Here is a 16096-nt window from a genome sequence, read left to right as displayed (position 1 = left end):
TATCCTCTATTAGGAAGTTTTATCGACAATGAAGAGGGTTTATCACTAGTAGCACAATAGCAATAAATGATAGCCAAAATGAATTGTAATATATATGTATAGCTTCTAAAAAAGGTAAACATTGGGATCAAATTTTAAGAATTTTTATGAATCTTTATGAATAAGGAATTATGGTACGATTTGAGGGTACTGTACCGTACTTCCAACCCTGATTTGAACACAAGAATACTAAAAACAGTTGATAAAATGAAAAGTGGGGGGGACAGTGAAAGATAAAATTTAATAAGTGAAATTAATGTAAAATAAGTATATTCGTGTTTTACAAATGTTTTTGTTTTTAGAAAATAGAAAAAATTCTGAAGAATGTATGTATTAAATCTTCTGTTCTGCACCCCATAAGGGGTTAGTGCTGTCAGTGCACCTCACCGGTCATGGGATGCACTATAGGCATTATTAAAGGTTCTTTGCAGTGCCCCTTCAGCCCCCTAGCTGCAACCCTTTTTTTTCTTTACTGTACCTCCATTCATATTATTTTTTCTTCCATCTTGCTATCCACCCTTTCCTAACAATTGCGTCATAGTGCATCTGCAAAGTTCCCCCTCCCCCCATTAACCTTTCAAACCTACCTACTCAATATTCCTTCCAGCACTGAATGACCTTATAGGTCGCAAGCGCTTGGCCTTGTCCTAAACTCCGTTATTCCATTCCTTCTGTTCTCCGGTGTTTTTCGTTTATGTAATTGACTTGCAAACATTCATGAATAGATAGGGGTCTCTTAACTGCTACCATTTCTTTTAAACAGGTTCGTGAAGTTGTAGGGCGTGTTGGTGCAGCTGGGAGAGGTGTGGGCGGTGAGGGTGGACTCTCGGAAGCTGATCTCGATGTTGGGCGGGAGTTGAAATGGAGGAGGACTGCCTTCAGTCGTTTGGAAGGATATCGAGCGAGAGAAGATGCCAGAAGCGCTCAGGTATGTTTTTCTCTCCCCATTAGTTCTTTTAAGTCTGTGCTAGGTCTATTAAAATATAACCTGTTATGAGAACTTTTTTAGTTCCATAGATTTGTCACAGTTGCAAAAGTTTATTCCCAAGTGTTCATAATGAAAATGTGGTCATTCTAACCATATTACCATTACATTTGGCAGCTGACGTCGTATAAAATAGAGCACAACCTGCCTCTTACAAATGAAGGTGATGATGGAAATGGTAAAGGGATGCAAGGTGAGGAGGACCATGATCAAGTCATCAAGGATGAAGTAACTGTACCCCCAGCCAGTGTCACAGTTGAAGAAGTTGAAAGCAAACTGTGGAGTCTTCTAGGACGGGTAAAACGTACAACTTGGTAGTATGACCTATTCTCATATTCAGTGATAATTCTAACTTGTAACTTGAAATTGACTTTATGACAAATGATAACACTTCCAGATCGAAGTAGAGAGCAAGAGATCCAAGGAGAGATTACAAGATGCAGCTGAAGCTCAGTCAGCAGTTTTACAGCAAGTAAATCTTCATCGAGCAGAGTGGGGTCACCCTTCCCTCAATTTAACGCACCAACAGCTGCATCTGAGTGTCAAGGTTCGATTTGGTGATGTATGTTCTTGAGACAAACAAAGGGTGTATGATGTAAGCTGTATGTTGAGTATATAAAACAAAAGACTAGCCCTTTGAGGGAATTCTGATTTTTTACGAATAGTGAGAATAGAACACAAAAAACAAGGGAAGCGTTAAGGTGTTTTCAGTTCACAAATGAAAATCTATAAACTTAATGAAAAAGTAAGAAACAGAAGATAGAAATATTATCATATAATTTAATGACACTCACAATTTTGGGTAACATTTAGAGCCAGATTTGAATCCCAATAAGATTTAATATTATAATCCTGGTTTAAGTTAACTGCTGTGGTGAAAACATAAACCTTGAGATTAGGTAACTTTTTTTTTGAGGTTCTAGATAAGGCATGAGTTAATAGATGAAAAATGCAATAAGTTCAGATGTCTGTTAGAAAGGTATATAAAAAAGAAATGCCCTGTTTGTAAAATAATGACTAAGAGTTTTTTCAGTGCACATTCATGTTATTTTTCATATCATACATTTTGAACAGAATCATTATCAGCTATGTGCAACACATTGATGCCACTCAGTAATGAAATTTTCAGATTTCCAATCAGTATTCAATCAAACAAATCAAATGCTTCTGGACTATATCAGTCACTCTGAGTTTGTAAAAGCCAAAATATTTTTGTATGGATACCAATAAAATTGTTGAACTAGTAGGTAAATTTACCACCTAAGTCAGGTTTTTGCAAGAGTGCTTCTTTAATGCCATTAAAAAGTAATGTTTGACACTGTTTTCTACCTATGTATTCATTCCTGCTCTGTACATACTCATTCTTGCTCTGTGTACATACACACCCTGGAAACCTAACGCCTAATAGTTAATGAACTGAAATGTATTCCATACCATATTTTCAGCTTACAATAGCTAGAAAACGCCTTAAAACAAGATTATTAAAATGAAATTTAGTTTTTAGGAATTTCTCATAATTCTGGCTTTACTTAAGCATTTTCAACATTTTCATAATATTTGCTGGCATAGTGGTTAGTGTCGTGGCATGGCACTCAGATGTCATGGGTTCACATCTCCCCCAGGGTGATGAAAAATCATGATCAGTTACTGGTACAGCTAGGGGTCTGCAGTGGGAAGTTGAAACCAAAATTTTTTGGGGAAACTTAAATTTTAAGTCAGTGGCCCTTATTTGTATGTTCCATGTGAATAGGTTCGAGATACTACTGAAATAATATTAATACGTAATTCTCTTTGTTTCACAGATATCAGATGAGCTGGTAAATGAATTCTATTGTGACCTCTTAGATTTAGATGGGCCCCTAGAAACCTCAGGACGACTAGGAGCAGACAACAGCACTCAGAGAGGAACAAATACTAGCAGGAGAACCAAATCCTCACCAAGAATGCCACCTACTGAAGCTGACAAGAGGTCTTCTTTTCATAATGTCAAAAGAGACAGTGAAGGGGTAAGGGGTTAGCACATGACTGATTAAGAGGTGATTGGTAATATCCTATATTATCATTGGACCTTCATTCATGTGTTTCTACAATGCCGCAAAGATTAATTATTGAATATCCCCTTAATTGCTAATTTTTAAGTTTCCTGAATACATGAAATTTTTTTTAATTTCTCATAATTCTAACTTTACATACTATTAACAAGAAAAAAAAAAACCTACACTATTTCAATTGACAGTACATCAATTCTCATCACTGGTGAATGTGAACATTTGAGAAGTGTACTATATAAAAGGAAATTTCATAATAATGATGTTAGTGGTACTGGAAATTGTGGTTGTCCTGTGATGTGAAGCATCAGCTGCCAATTGTTGTAAGTCCTTGTTAACTCCCATCTGTGTCTTGTCTCAAGGGCATTTCTGATGGATACAGATGGTAGCTTCTACACCTGCATCTTCCATATAAATACTGTAACCAACCTTCCACATTAAGTGATCAGAAGTAAAGCATTGTCAATCACAATAAATGGTTTGCATGGTTATGGTATTTTATGGAACTTTCAAAATCCTGTATAATGTATATAGTATAAAGAATAGTATAGTATTGCTATTTTTTGGAAAGGCACTTATTGATCTCAGTCGTTTTCCTGTGTGACAGTTGTGAGATTATCCAAATATTTTTCAAGGCATTGCCAGGAGCATTAGACTAGGGGCTGTTTAATTTGAATATTATGAAGGTACTATATTGTTTGATATCTAAATTACCATTATGATAAGTAGAATGTTTTCATAAAGGCTAAGCCAATATTTACTTGGAACTAAAATGACATGTTTTACCAGACAGATGTACCTCCTTTGAGTCTGGCGGGGTCACCGAGACTGGCCAAATCTAGCAAAACTCCTCAAACAGGGACCAGTTCCCGTTCCCTAACGACATCCCGGAGCGTCCGCACAGGAAGGACGGGTGCTACTACAACCCGGACTCCAAAATATAGTGGGAAAGGAAGAAAGAGCGGGAGATATTCGCCTAACCCAACGCCAATGCCCCGTCCACCCATGTCCTTAGATCAGGTGCAGCAAATTCAGCGACGAAGGATTGGTTACCTCACAGAACTCAGCCAGGTATGTTAATAGTGTATGTATAATATTGGTTTCAGTATTTATTTACTCTATTTTCACTGGTTTTTCACTCGGGGTAACGTTTTATAACGAGCTCTTACTTTAAGACTGTCCTTTTTAATTGTTAAGTTACCTTAGGCTTTTCCTTACCACAAGTTTGTTCTTTCTAATAGAGGAGAGTTATAGTCCTATGTATTGCTTTCCTTAGACATGTTTAACCCACAACCAAAAGAGTTCTTTACAACCATAAAGAGTTGTCATTTTGATATCTACAAATAGTTTTACGTGCACTTTTGTTGAATCTGCATAATAATCATAATAATAATAATGAGTTCTTTCTCTGCATTTTCATTGAGCAGTCTAAGTTTTTATCTTTGGCTCATTCCAAATTTCACCCTTTTTAAGACCAAAATTTTGCAGCCTTACCAGTTATCTGGAATGTCTGACAAGTGATTTGTTCAGTTACTTGTTGGTAGCTACACTTGAAGCGTACTCTCTTGTATTTACTTTTTAAACATTTATTCACTGAATATTTATTTTATATGTTTATTCTGTTATGTGGTTTGGGTTATAATCATTGTGATTCACTGTTAATTATATCAAATACAATATATAGATGCTTCCACTATAATCATTTACGTATACTCCCTTCCTTCTCAGTTGCTTTGCTTCAACTGAAAAATGCTCATTTAGAATACAGTAGTGCCTCAGGTTACTAAATCAATCCGTTCCAAAGCGGCCTTCGTAACCTGACTTTTTCGTATCCAGAACTACATTTTGCATGTAAATTGCCTAATTCGTTCCAAGTCCTACAAAAATACCACAGTAAATTTTATAATAAAGCTAAATTGACCAATAAACAATGAAATACAACAATTTGAACCATTCAATACCTAACCTAACCATTACTGTACATACCTGTAAATAAAGTATATTGGTGTTCAGGGTACAAGAAATACTGTAAGTATATGTATGTACATATGTGTGGAACCTTACCTTTCGAGTGAGGCGATGTTCGAAAGTGGCGACAGAGGAGAAGGACAAACAGCAGAAAACATGAACACTTAACTTTACGAAACACATTAAAAAATGGCAGAAAACATTAACACTAAACTTTACGAAACACATTAACAAATGACAGAAAACATGAACACTTCTTGATTTATCTCCATCTTCGTCTCCATAGAAAGCATCCTCTTCTTTCTGTGAACTTCAGCAACATTCTTGGGACCCATGGCTAATAACATAAGTAATTAGGTTCACACACAACACGATAAGGTAACTTACATTACAACAAAAGCGAAATCACTAACACGAATTTACATTAACGAACGAAATCTATGTGAACGAACAAATTCCATGTGTGTACGATAACGCTGCCGAAACGAAATGGTCGAGGAACTCTCTTACGTAGATGCATGATGGAATAGATGCTGACCAATGGGAGAGCGGGAGGATGGTGGCGAGTCTACTGAGTTGTCGGCGTGCGAGTTTTAAAATTGTTCTCGGCGGCCCGCCTGGGCGAACTCGGACTTTACACCCTTTCACAACCTGAATTATTTTCGTACACAGAAGCAAAAAATCTCTGTCTTTGCCTTCGTAACCTGGATTTTTCGTACATAGGGACTTTCATATGTAGGGGTATGACTGTACATATATAATTATTATAAACAGTAATACAAATAAAACAAGATGATGCATCTTTAAAAGAAGTTATTTTGAAAAGAAAGCTTTCATTATGGGTACTTTTTTCTTTCCAGATTCCAGAAGCAGTTCAAGATACTGGCAAGGAAGCTGATAGAGTACTGGATGACATTGCACGCCAAGTGGTTGACGAGCGATGGAGACTGGCGTGGGCAGTGTTGCAGGCAGGGCAGCTGGTGAAGACAGTGGCCGTGAGAGTACACTACAGGGACACCGAAAAGAAGCTTAGGATGAGTCTAAGAGAAAGGCTTAAAGAAAGACAAGTTGTGAAAGAGAAGGTAAAGCATTGTGCAAAGGTCCGTTTCAAGGTCAAATAGGAAAACATTTTTCTTCACTGATTCCGTCATAAATTCAACATGGAGGAAATACAAAATTCTTATGTGGAAAAACAAAGGTGATAGTTTCCAGATACTATTGGGGATTCTCGAAATAATCTTCCCATCAATAGCGTCTTTAAAAGATCCACATATTTTTTTATTATGATAACAGGAATTTTTGCAATTCACCCCTAGCATAACAACTTTGAAATGTTTATTTAACTATTTTTAATGTTCAAGTTTAGAACATTTTCACCTCTGCTTGTTTACTTTCTGACTATTTTCATATTTCATTTTAAAGCAGGAGAGAGATGTTGGATAACATGCAATAGCTCCTGTTATGATGATCACAAATATACTTCATACAATTGTGAATCTTTCAACCACTATACAAAACCATGACACAATATTCTGCTTGTGACAAATTTAGATGTGACAGATTTCTATGTATTTTATTAGGGAAAGAAAATGAAACAGCTTGCACTTACATATATCATATCAAACTGTCAGTCATAAAAAAAATTTACACCTTTAATACTAATCATACTTTTTTTTTAATGTTCAAGTAAATTTTTCTTCTCTCCATATAACCATAATGCTCTGTCATACTCATTGCCTCCAAAGAATATAGTAAAGGTAATATAGGGAACTTAATACCTTAGAATTTTAAGTTACTCAGTCTTTCCATTGCCAAAATAATCCCAAACAAAAAAAATCAGTAGCTATGACACTTCTGAATTGATATGTTAATTAATTTGTTATATTTAGACATTTATATGGTTTATATTTACAAATAATGCACTTGCTACGTGAAATGCCTCTATAATTATGCAAGTCATAAAAATGTTATAATTTTATAAATTAAAAGTAATTTCTGTGTTCATGCATGATGTGTTTTAGGTGTTGGCACTACGAAAGAGAATACAGGACTACGACCACGAATTAGAGTGTCTGGTAGAACTGGAAGGAGAAGTTGAAAGAGCTTTCAACCACTTGGTTACTGACAACGCTCAGTTTGAAGTTCAGCTTACTCGGTATTTTGAATCCCGCACCACACCTGGTCCAGCTCACAGACAATCTGGTATGTCCATATAAAAATAAGGAATGTAGCTTCTTATACACATTCTTGACATTTCCAAGAGTATAGATATTCCAAGTTTTGAACAATTTTTTATGGTTACCATCAAGTTAATTTTCATTTTCTTTTATGATAAAAATTCCTCCCAGTTTCAAGTAGCAGTGAAGGCGGTGATAGTGATGGCAACGATGAAGGTGATGACAGTGGAGACAATGATTCGGGACTTGGCACCGACGAAGCAAGAATGGATGAGAACGGCCCTAGACCGCCAGGGTGTGACCCGGCTGTTTTCTCGCTCGTGACCCTTCTAAGGGATCTCAGGTGAGCCGTTACATGAGTTAAAGGGATATTGGGAATCTCACAAGTTCGTTATCATTCATCAATGACTAGGGATTAGCTGAGAAGTAGTTGACGACAAAGGTGAGCCCTTGTTTAAGATTTGTTATCACTCGTGTTAGATTTAGCCATATGATTTTATGTACTAGTATACATATTTGATCAAAACCAACTGTTTGCTTTCTTTGAAGTTACTTCTGCTATTCAGGTGGAGAATACTCCAGATTTCTGTTGTGACATCCATGGCTTTTGGCTCTATTGCTCGGCATCCTTATACGTCCTAGATTCTTGAGCATTGCATTCCAGAATAACCAAAAGAGTAGAAGTTATGGAACTTGCCCTCCCTAATTCTTTAAATCATTTGCTTGGATTGCGGTACAAGATATCCACTGTGTTACAGTAAGCAACTTTTGGAGTTTCTTGACTGTTTTGATGCCTCTTGTGAAGGCCATCCCTCTCTTAGCATACACATTAATGTAAGGTTACAGGATCTGTGATTGGTTTTTTATGATTTTTTTATGACAATCTTCAGAGAGTACAGTGTCTTGAACTAGATATTCAAAGGTACTTACTTAAACAAGCTCCTTTTTAGCAGTCAAATAGTCTTCTGCAAATGTGTTCAATCTTTCGTTGGAATCTTGCTATAACTTGGTCAGTGAGTCAAGCCACTTGAAACTAGGATATAATGTGCAAGTTTGGCAGCTGGCTGCCGATTTGAAATGGTAGTCAGGCAGGACTATATTGGGCCATTAGAAAGTTCTTGAACCAGATGGCGCAGCAACAGGACAGCTGAAAGAACTGACAACGAGTTCAAAATGCTTTGTTGAGCAACAAATGCTCACTACTAGAACATCTTATCGTAATGCAACAAGAGGGGAGTATGCTGCCCTCTTGTTAGGAAAGCCTCGGCCTTCTTTTTGAGAGCTATTAACCTTCAAGCGAATTAATTAATGACCCCAGATATTTTGAATGACAACCTCAAGATAGTTGGTAAATATTTCTTACTGATTTTAATCGTTTTAGTAAGGACAATTGCATTAAATACCTACAGTGGTTTTTTTTTTTCTTTTTAAATGCTTTCTTTTTTAACTGTGACCATAAAGAAAAACTTAAAAGCGATCTTTTTTAATTGTCCCTGTTTCCCAATATTTAATACATGGAATTTAGTTCTTATATGGTTTGGTCTGTAGCATTCATTCAGGAGTTCTATGATATTTCTTTAGTGTTGTGTTTTCTATAGAATTTTGTCACCACATAACAAAAATTCCTTCAACATGTAAAAAAAATAAAGGTGGAGAGTGGCAGGTACTGTGGAAAAGAGTCGCCGTGAGAGGACAGGAGAAGAAAGACGCCATGCAGCAGTTCTCCGTCGCCTTGTACGTGCTACACATCTCACCCACTCAGCCCTGTCTTCTTTGACCACATTACAGGTATGTTGGTCTATGTGCAGCACTAAACTTTCTAATTCTAGATGATAGTTAGTGTAATTTGTGTTTTCCCTGAAGAAAATACTTTTGATGAATATTCAACATGATTTTTTTATATAAATAATCTAGAAATTGTTTAATTGTACTTTTGTTGAAATATCCAGTGAAACATTGGGCTTAATTCCTTCAATGGCGATCTTGGCAATAATTGTATTACAGAATTTATATTCCAATATGGAGAAGGCATTTTAGTTAATGTTAGTTCGATTTTTTAAATAGGAAAAGTAGAAAAAGGAAAATATTTGGAAGAAATTTCTTTCATTTTTTTTTCTTGCACACCATATTCCCTTGGAGGATACTTTTGAATCAGTATTACAATGTTCCCAACTATTTAACAATTAAGAGATGTTAAATAACATTTTTAAAATATCCAGTTTTGATTTCACGAATGTTAAGATTTTAAAGAACGACAGCACAAACTTTGGAATATGCAAGACTATTTTGATTAAATTATCTTATTCAGGTCAACATCTGAAGAAATCCTGTTTGTCCAACTTCCATAAGACTTTTTTTTTTCCATCATCGTGTTTACTGATGCACCATAAAGCGAGAATGCCACTCGCTTGATGGAGTACCATCAAAGTTTTTCATACAGACTGCTAAACAGTGTTGAATCTCGGATTCAAAGCAGGCTGCAGTGCTGTTATGACCTATTATGCATCACTGTCTCGATTTTCTAGCTGGCTTCTAAAGTGCTCGTTTTCTGTATACATTAATTTATTTGCTGGTATACCTTTGATTTGTTTGTTGATTTACTTTGTTTCTTAGGTTCTTCTTTCTCTCAGCTCTACTTTTCTCTTTTTACTTGTGAACATTCTGTGCATATAAATGTGTTTAATTTTTTAATAATAATACAATTGATACATATTAACAACTTAAAAACCTTAAAAGAACAAGAAAATTCAAATGCTGGTCTCAATACCCAGTGACTAATCTTAGTTATGTGATCTTCATTAGTTAAAAGGCATACGACCTAGTCTTGTTTCCGATTGCTTGCCATGAAAAATGTCTCTTACAAAGCTTTACTCTAATCCATTATAGTTTTATATAAAAGGTGACAAGTTATTTCACGACCTTTGCCTGTGTAATCATGAATGGTAACTAACAACCAAAATTACTGAGAGATCATTGTATAGTACTATACTACAGACAGGACCTCTGTGACCTTCATAAGGAAGAATTTTGTGCTTGTTAATTTTAGGCTGAGTTTCTTAAACTCACCATTTGAAAACTAATATTTGTTGGTATTTTATGAAAGAATAACCGCGAGAAAGAGCTAGGAGCAATTCCATCTGTTGTTTGGCTGCGGAAAAGTCAGACCAGTGGAGACTTGGGTACAGTTACTGTCTTACCTTACCCAAATACCCAGGTAAATTCAGTTCATTTGTATAGTACTAAATGCATGTATGTAGTATTGCATGGAAAATCTAACATTATGAATGACAATTATATAAATATTGTAAGCAGTGCTTTACAAAAATTTTGGTATCCTACATTTTGATCTATTTTCTCATTCAGCCTGACAGTTTAGCAGCAGTACAGTGGCCCCAGGAGGGAAAGTATGCATCAGCTAATCTCCTCACAAAAGAACATCTGCAGCAATTAGAGCAACAGTTAGCCAAAGCCAAGAAAGCTCAGGAGTTAGCTATTCGCAAGCACAGGTTTGTATTGTTGCATTGCATTTATAAATCTGCAAATACTATACCTTATTATCCAGCTCAATGGAGCTTGTGAAGGACTTGGAAAATTAAAAGTGACTGTAGATCATTTTTACCTTTACCAGTTGTCTGTATGCAATAATCATTTCATACACTTTATCTAAACAGAGAGAGCCGCACAGAACGTAGGTCTCTTAACAAACAGATAAATGAGCTCCGGCAAGAACTTGCATCACTGGAACAAACATACCAAGTAAGAATATTACAGCATCACTAATGCAAGAATTAGTAAAAAAGGGGCTTGCTCTTAAGAAGACACAAAAGGAAAATTCTTGTTAATGGAGTAATTGCAATCTGATGAAATATCTTATAGTTTTTATTCTGTATTTCAATTTCATTACTCTTATTAATTTACTAATAGATTATTCTCATAAAAATAACTGACTACTCCTTGTCTTCATAAGGTGACAAGAGCTTGCAAACTTGGAATGGGTGCACAAGCTGGCCTAGAAGATGTGAAGGCCAAACTAGAAACAGAGCTTGACCTACGATGGCCTGGCAAGGTTGCCAGTCAAATGAATCGGCATGAAAACAACATCAATCAACTCCAGGTGAAGTATTTCTTTATTTTGTATGGTAATGGATTTATGAAATATTTATGCATTCATATTGCAAGTATGTAGCACTGTATTCAGATTCTGCCTTGATAAGCAATAGCTTAGAGTGTAGCAACAGATATTATACTCAGAAAGTAAACTTTAAAAAGCATGAGTCTATTTTAAGAACATTAGATATGACAATTTTTTTTCTTGGTTCATTTCATTGATTAGATTTATTTCAATAATAATACTTATGAGACACTGACTCTAAAAACAAGGGTACATTTATATAGAAATAAAAGCTGTTAATTCCTTTTGCTGATTCAAATCAGTAAACAAGAAAGGAGTAGCTAATTACAGTATGTACTTGAATGTTGTAAGGAGGAGGAAAGGGTGTGAGGACTTAGGTGTTCCATGGTTACTTCTGGTGCTTCTCTTCACTGATATCTTTATCAGTAAAATAACCAGAAGGTGGTGGTCTTTTCTTCCTGGTATGAGTAATACTTCCCTAGTCACTCTCACAACTATTAACACTTCCAAATGTCAGAGAAATCCAAAGGAACAGCTAAAGAAAGGCAAGTGATAAAGCTGTGATACTTCAAAACAGTTAAGGGCATAGTCACTGACTGGTGAGGGTCCTGTTACATAAGACACTCAACACAACCAAGGACATCCTAACACCTTAGGGTGCAAGCTTTACAGCAAAACATCTGGAAATGAAACACAATGCTGTTGACCAGTGAAAACTTGGCTTGTATGGGCTTCAACTAACCTTAAACTGCTTCCTTGTTATTTATACATGTACACTTTTGTATCTTATTTGATAGGCTACCCAGGAGCAAGTGCCCATGATGGCATATGGCCAGCTTAATCTAGATTGACCTGTATTTTATTCATTCTCACTGTGAATGACCACCTGTTTGTGTCTGTTCCGATACGTAAACAAACCCTCAGTCCTTTAACAATAGGAAGGTACTTAGCGGCAGCTGAACCGGTCGTAAGCTTCGAACAAGGGGGTTCGGTTACCGTTAACTACTTGTCCGGCAGTTGGTGGTCAGCTTGATTGCGAGGAGAGGAGCTACTTTGCTTTCGGCCGCGTTGGTGGATAGACGTGCTGCTCGCCTCTCTGCCTGCCTCTCTGCCCACTTCAAGTCGTATGCTTGGTTTTCTTCACTTCGTGAAGGCTTTTTCTCTTTCTCTATTACTTAGTGTGCATATGCAAAGCTTACGTAAGTACGTGTCTGTTTTTGTATATCCATACTCAGTGATTGTTGTGATTTATAATGGAATCCCGAGAGCCGGAGAGACCCCCTCGCCCCCCCATCAGCCGCAGATTGTGCCCTGGTGTGGAGGGCCGTAAGTGTGGGGGCCTTTCGGTCCTCTGTAGAGGTAGACCCTCAAGAATTGTGCGCTCGGTGTCGAGGCCGAGAATGCTCTCGCACCGAGCCATGTGATGTCTGTGTTGTTTGGTCGGAGTAGCAGTGGGAGCTCTACGGGGGGAGGAAGAAACCACATAAGCTGGCCAAGGAGTCATTGGAGGGTTTTCCTGTTACTCCCTTCCTTGGTTACGGGACACGTCCTTCTTCTTTTCCCCTCCCCTCGCCAATCCCTCAGCTCCCTTGTATGGCTCCTTCCCTTCAGGGTGGGGTATCTCACTCCTTCTCCTCTCTTGATCAGTCGAGTGTGGAGGATGGGTACCCCGATGTTCAGTTGTATTCGGGGTCGTCCGTTCGCTCGGGGTGGGAACTGCCCCCCCAGGTAAGGGGAACCCCCCCCCCCTTACTAACCCGACTCTGTTTCCTTCCTCAGATCTGCTTGCCACGGAGGACGATCTCGGCCGGGCCTGGTACTCACTGGGGCTCCAAGGGACACCAAGTGTTCAGGGGCTGCTGAGTCATCTGGAGAGAGGGGCCAGGCCAGGTATCCACACCTGGCTACGCTGCTCCACCTCACCTGGTCTATACCTAGCACGTCGCCATGGTTACCCCAACAGCTGCTGTTCTGGCGCCACTGCCGGAGGTGAAGAGGTTTACCATATCGCCGCCGCCTGGTTTTGCCACTCTTGCTCCAGCCCCTGACTTCCGGTGTCCCAAGAGCTCTCCCCTGGACCTGCCTCCAGTACAGAGGATGCCGCTGGTTCCTGCCCCGCCTCCTGTTCCTGAGATTGCTGCTGCTCCAGTTCCAGTACCAGTTCCTGCCGGTGGTGTTGCTGCTCCCACCCCATGTCCTTCCAGACAGGTGCAATCGGGCCCTGTTGCTTCGGCAACTGCCCCGGCTCCATCCTGGATGGAAGACCTGATGGTGATCCTGAGGAAGTTGACGAAGAAGAAGAAGAGGAGGAAGGTGTCGTCGTCGTCTCCATCGTCGCCGTCTGCCGCCGCTTCCCCTTCGTCTTCTAAGTCCCCACAGCCAAAGAAGAAGAAGGTAGCCTCCTCCCCCACTAAGAAGGCTCGCTCTGAGGCTTCTAAGGGTCCATCCCATTCCAGTGGGATGGTTGGGACTTCCGCTGGTCCTCCTGTTCCTTCAGGAACGGGGCCCGTCTCTCCTTCCGCAAGGAAGAAGAAGACGGGGACCGGAGGAGTGCCAGCTAACACCTGTACCTCCTCGCCTGGCGCCAAAGGTTCTGCCTCAGCGCCAGGTACCGTCTCGGCACCAGGTACAGTCTCGGCCTCTCGTTCGCGAGAGGTACCAAGTGTACAGTCACCTGCGGGTGACCGTGCAGCCAAGACTCAGGCTGGTCCAAGCTGCGTGACACGCTGTGAGGACAGGCATCGCTCCCACCGTGACAGCGGACTCTGCCAGTCCCCTGACTGCCGCTCCTACCGGGACCGGGCAGAGAGGGGGACCAGCAACAGCTCTTCTGACGCTCGGGACTATCGCCGCTGTTCTCGGTCCAGCCACTCGATCAGGCCTGCAGCTCGATCGCCACCGTGGGTTGGCGATCGCCTGCAACCCCCCAAGCACACCAGTTCTGCCGGTGGTCGAGGGGGGAGCGTCAAGTCTACCTCTCCTATCCCTTCAACTTCCTTGGGCTACACCGGGAAGAGCGAGGCGACCAGGAGTGATCGCAAGGGGCGCGCTCCTCGCAATCCCGCCACGATGCCCTACGAACCTGGCACAGTCCTGGGACCAACCAAATCGTACGCGCAAGTGGCAGGACGAGACCATGAGGGGTCTGTTGTGGTTCCTCCTTTGGAAGGAGGAGGGTCTTGAGAGGCGTTCTCACTGGATGGGCTTGACGGTCCGTCTCCGCAGGACGCAGTCACTCCTGAGATCCAGAGGTCGTTCGCTGAGGTTATTGCGCTACAACGACCTCGGGGAAGGATCGCTGCTCCCACCTTCCGAGCCTACATCAGGTTTGGAGTCGTTCTGGGGACCCAAAAAGGAACCAGGACGACAGTGGGTCTGCCGTGATCAGCCTTGGCCAACAGTGTGCTCAGCCAGGTGGACGCTCTCATCTCCGAACAGGAGGGACGCTTCGGTCCGGCAGGTCATCCAAGCTCCTTCTCCCACCTCTACTGCGACAGAGGCGCTTTTACGTGCCATTGGAGGACCCTCTGTTGCCCAAGCAGGTTAACCCGGAGCTAGCTAGGTTAATTCCAGGGGTGTCTCTGCAGCAGTTCCGGTTCTCGCAGCAAGAGGCACTTGCCTTGCCGCTATGGCAGCATTCCAAGCAGTCTCATGGATAGACCTGTGGTCCCTCACAGTCTCTAAAGCCGCGGCCTCCTCGGGAAACATCACTCCTGAAGGGGACCCGGCTTTCGTGAGACTGTGCCAGTCTGGAGGTAGGGCTATCTCCTACCTGGCCCACCAGACGACTAACCTGTGGGCCAACCTGGTAGGGACGCTGTCCTCACTCGAGTGACCAGGGCGGCTGGGCGAGAGGCGGCCCTGGGTCTTCGCAACGGACCAGTGCGGAGTTCCTCCTCTCTCTTCCCCAGAGAGATGGTGGACGCTGCGGTGGAACAATGGCACACTGAAGAAAGTGACCGTTTAGTCCACCAGGCAGTCTCGAAGGTGGCTGGGCAACCTCGAATGACTGTGGCTAAGCCCAAGAGTTTAGCTAGCTCTTCCTCTGAGGCTAAGACGATCACTTCGTCGAAGCCGAGAGGAAACTCTGCCTTCGATTTCGACTGTAAGGAGTGACTGTAACCAGCCCTCCTCCCAGTCCTCCTTCTCTCGAGGAGGAACCGGGAAGAAGAAGTCGAAGAGAGGATGGAAACGCTAGGAACGGCGTTCCATCTCACCTGCTGCCGGAAGTGGGGGTTGCCTAGCGAGCCATTGGGCAACATGGCAGCGCTACGGAGCGGAGACCTGGATAGTGAACGTCCTTTGGGAGGTATATTTGCTACCCTTCGAGTCTCGGCCACCCCTCACCTCCAACCCGGTCCACCATCATCAGACGTACGTTCCTGGTTCGGCCAAGGACGTGGTGCTTCGGCAGGAAGTAGAAGCCATGCTGAGCAAACGAGCTGTGAAGATCGTATGGGATCAGTCGCCGGGCTTCTACAGTCGACTTTTCCTGGTGGAGAAGTCCTCGGGGGGCTGGCACCCAGTGATAGATCTCTCTCCCTTGAACCAATTCGTTCGCCAGACTTGGTTCACGATGGAAACAGCACGGTCTGTGCTCGATTCCATCAGGGAGAACGACTTCATGCTTTCTGTGGATCTGAAGGATGCGTATTTCCGGATACCCATCCATCAATCCTCCAGGAAGTACCTCTGCTTCATCCTCGATGGGACGGTGTACCAATTCAGGGCACTTTGTTTCGGTCTC

The 16096-nt window shown here is 41.2% G+C and overlaps 1 protein-coding gene across 1 annotated transcript in view; it reads left to right on the top strand.

Annotated features, from left to right (window-relative positions):
• The window catches only part of LOC135201955 (uncharacterized), a 63590-nt gene that overhangs the window by 35029 nt on the left and 12465 nt on the right, over positions 1 to 16096 (top strand). Inside the window, 13 exon segments of the mRNA XM_064231235.1 lie at positions 803 to 967; positions 1142 to 1321; positions 1422 to 1571; positions 2827 to 3030; positions 3862 to 4143; positions 5901 to 6122; positions 7062 to 7242; positions 7389 to 7560; positions 8867 to 9005; positions 10321 to 10431; positions 10581 to 10723; positions 10889 to 10973; positions 11185 to 11331. Coding sequence (XP_064087305.1) covers positions 803 to 967; positions 1142 to 1321; positions 1422 to 1571; positions 2827 to 3030; positions 3862 to 4143; positions 5901 to 6122; positions 7062 to 7242; positions 7389 to 7560; positions 8867 to 9005; positions 10321 to 10431; positions 10581 to 10723; positions 10889 to 10973; positions 11185 to 11331 — 2181 coding nt within the window.

Source organism: Macrobrachium nipponense, chromosome 30 (assembly GCF_015104395.2).
Source record: "Macrobrachium nipponense isolate FS-2020 chromosome 30, ASM1510439v2, whole genome shotgun sequence".
In the NCBI taxonomy this organism is placed as follows: Eukaryota; Metazoa; Arthropoda; class Malacostraca; order Decapoda; family Palaemonidae; genus Macrobrachium; species Macrobrachium nipponense.
The sequence above is the reverse complement of the archived record's forward strand: the minus strand, read 5'-3'. Positions and strand labels throughout refer to the sequence as shown.